At 37.1% G+C, this 2,066-nt stretch overlaps 1 protein-coding gene across 3 annotated transcripts in view; it reads right to left on the bottom strand.

Moving 5' to 3' along the window:
• Positions 1–2,066, bottom strand: part of LOC106525916 (nucleolysin TIA-1 isoform p40) — a 38,515-nt gene that overhangs the window by 7,514 nt on the left and 28,935 nt on the right. The window contains exons 8-11 of one of the 3 annotated variants that reach the window (XM_014020305.1): positions 1,588–1,686; positions 1,423–1,507; positions 1,164–1,290; positions 903–1,051 (exon numbers count right to left, since the gene is read on the bottom strand). In XM_014020305.1, coding sequence (XP_013875759.1) covers positions 903–1,051; positions 1,164–1,290; positions 1,423–1,507; positions 1,588–1,686 — 460 coding nt within the window. Of the gene's footprint in view, positions 1–898; positions 1,052–1,148; positions 1,291–1,422; positions 1,508–1,587; positions 1,687–2,066 lie in introns of those variants that run through there. The other 2 variants (XM_014020304.1, XM_014020306.1) reach the window with 2 other exon arrangements.

Below are 2,066 nucleotides of genomic sequence, written 5' to 3' on the forward strand. Positions count from 1 at the left end.
CACTTAAAAAAAGTCACTGATGATGAAGAAATAAATAAACTAAATAAACTAATATTTGGTTTCATTTTCTACTGAAGTGACAAAAAAAAAGAATAGGTGAAGGCGTTTTTCTAGCAAATGGGATAATTTCACTATGTAGCAGTACATGACCACGGAACAAAACTAACTCATTGCACATTTTGGCTTTGTTCACCTCATATGAGAGCAACCTCTCTTATCTGTTAGCATTTGCAGGAGCCACACTCGACAAAAAACTGAAAAAAAATTAATTCTCTGCAACACTGCACAGGTAGCCTATTAATATGGCGGACATTCAGTTCGACTAGATTCTGGTTACAGTTTAATGGGAACCATGCATTGCCCTCCCTGCGGTTCTCATTGTTAAAAATATCTGATGCATCATGAAATAAAAACTCCAGCAAAGATGACCCAGAACTGTTAGAACAGCTAGAATCCTACAGACAAGAATGGGACATTTTCCTCCAAACCTTCGGCTGGTTTCTTCAGTTCCTAGATGTTTATGGGCCGTTACAGACAGAAACTAAATAACTGGTCAGTAAATTTGGAAACTGGGCATTACATTGGGGTGGTGGGGTGTGATCTGCTGCTGTCACATTACCAAACACTCACAGCTGGGAGTTTACACAACTTCTGACCAAATAAAGATCACCTGTCTTGATCATCAGCATCAGTCACAGCAAAGTACAAACTTTGTTCTTCTGTGGTTTTATATCTAATTGAAGCAGACATTTTTTACAAGAAGAAATTTTTTATGTGCATATGCAGTGAAGTGTGTGACTTCACTCAGATTTCATATCTAATATCTCAAAACTGACATCTACAAAGCTATATCCTTACAAAACAAACCTTTTGATAAAAATTAATAAATTCTTTGCACCTACTTGTAGCCCTGCTGATCCCAGGTCTGTCCATAGACTCCATAGCTTGGGACCTGCCATCCATTGGGGACATACTGACCAATCTGTTGTGTGTTGCTGTACCACTGACCCCACTGATTGTAGGGCTGTGCTGCAAAGCTCAATGTGTTCTGCTGTAGTATAGAAGAATATTTTAAGAAGCAAACTATCATACTGCCCATCATTTATTTAGATAACCTAATACAATATGCAGAGAAAGAGTTTCTGTACCTGTGCCATTTGTACCTGCTGTATGGGGCCCTGGACCATGTCTGTGGTTTCTTTGCCCCAGTAACACTTCACAACATTGCCCTCTATGGAAGTGCCATTGACAGAAACTATAGCATGAGCTGCTGCCTCGTGAGAGTTAAACCTGAGGAAGGATACAAGCTAAGACATTAGACAGACTCAAACCAAGTAGTCCAACAAAGACAACATGTTCATCTAACATCATCTTCATACAGTTTAGTCAGTTCTGTGACGAGATATTTGAAAGTCTGTTTACCTCACAAATGAGTAGCCTTTCTCTGGGAAAACACGGATTTCCATTATTTGTCCAAAAGGTGAGAAAGTTTGTCTCATAATTTGCTCTGTAAAAATAAATAAATAAATAAATATTTTGATTAATGTAGACAGTGTTCTTAAAAATGTGAAGTGATGTTAAACTCACCTGTGAGACCTGATGTGACGCCTCCGCAGTAAACTGTACAGTTACTGGGGCTGGACTGATTCAACACCTCATCGAAAGACAGCTGCTTAGTATTGGTTGCTATAGAAAAAAAAAGTTTGTTAGAATTGGAATCATATTTGTCTATTTAACTTTAATTGAACATGTTCCAATTTGCATTTAAAATATTCTATTAACATTTTTTGGGACCAGAAAGAAAAATAAAGTTTTCCTATTTTCTGTTCCAAACTTAGTCTTATAAATGGGAGATAACCATTTCATCCACTAATCTGGACTCTATAGCTGTGTTTCCATTGACCATGAAAATGCGCAAATTAGAATTTAGAAAATAAATTTGCTCAATGGAAACACGTCATTTTCGAAAAAAAATTACTTTTTTTGACAAAATGTTTTTGCGCTAGGATGAGGTGGTTTTTCAGCCGTATCGAAATTGGTGTTTTTCGCAAAACTGCAATGGAAAC

The sequence above is a fragment of the Austrofundulus limnaeus genome, unplaced genomic scaffold, assembly GCF_001266775.1.
Source record: "Austrofundulus limnaeus strain Quisiro unplaced genomic scaffold, Austrofundulus_limnaeus-1.0 Scaffold248, whole genome shotgun sequence".
In the NCBI taxonomy this organism is placed as follows: Eukaryota; Metazoa; Chordata; class Actinopteri; order Cyprinodontiformes; family Rivulidae; genus Austrofundulus; species Austrofundulus limnaeus.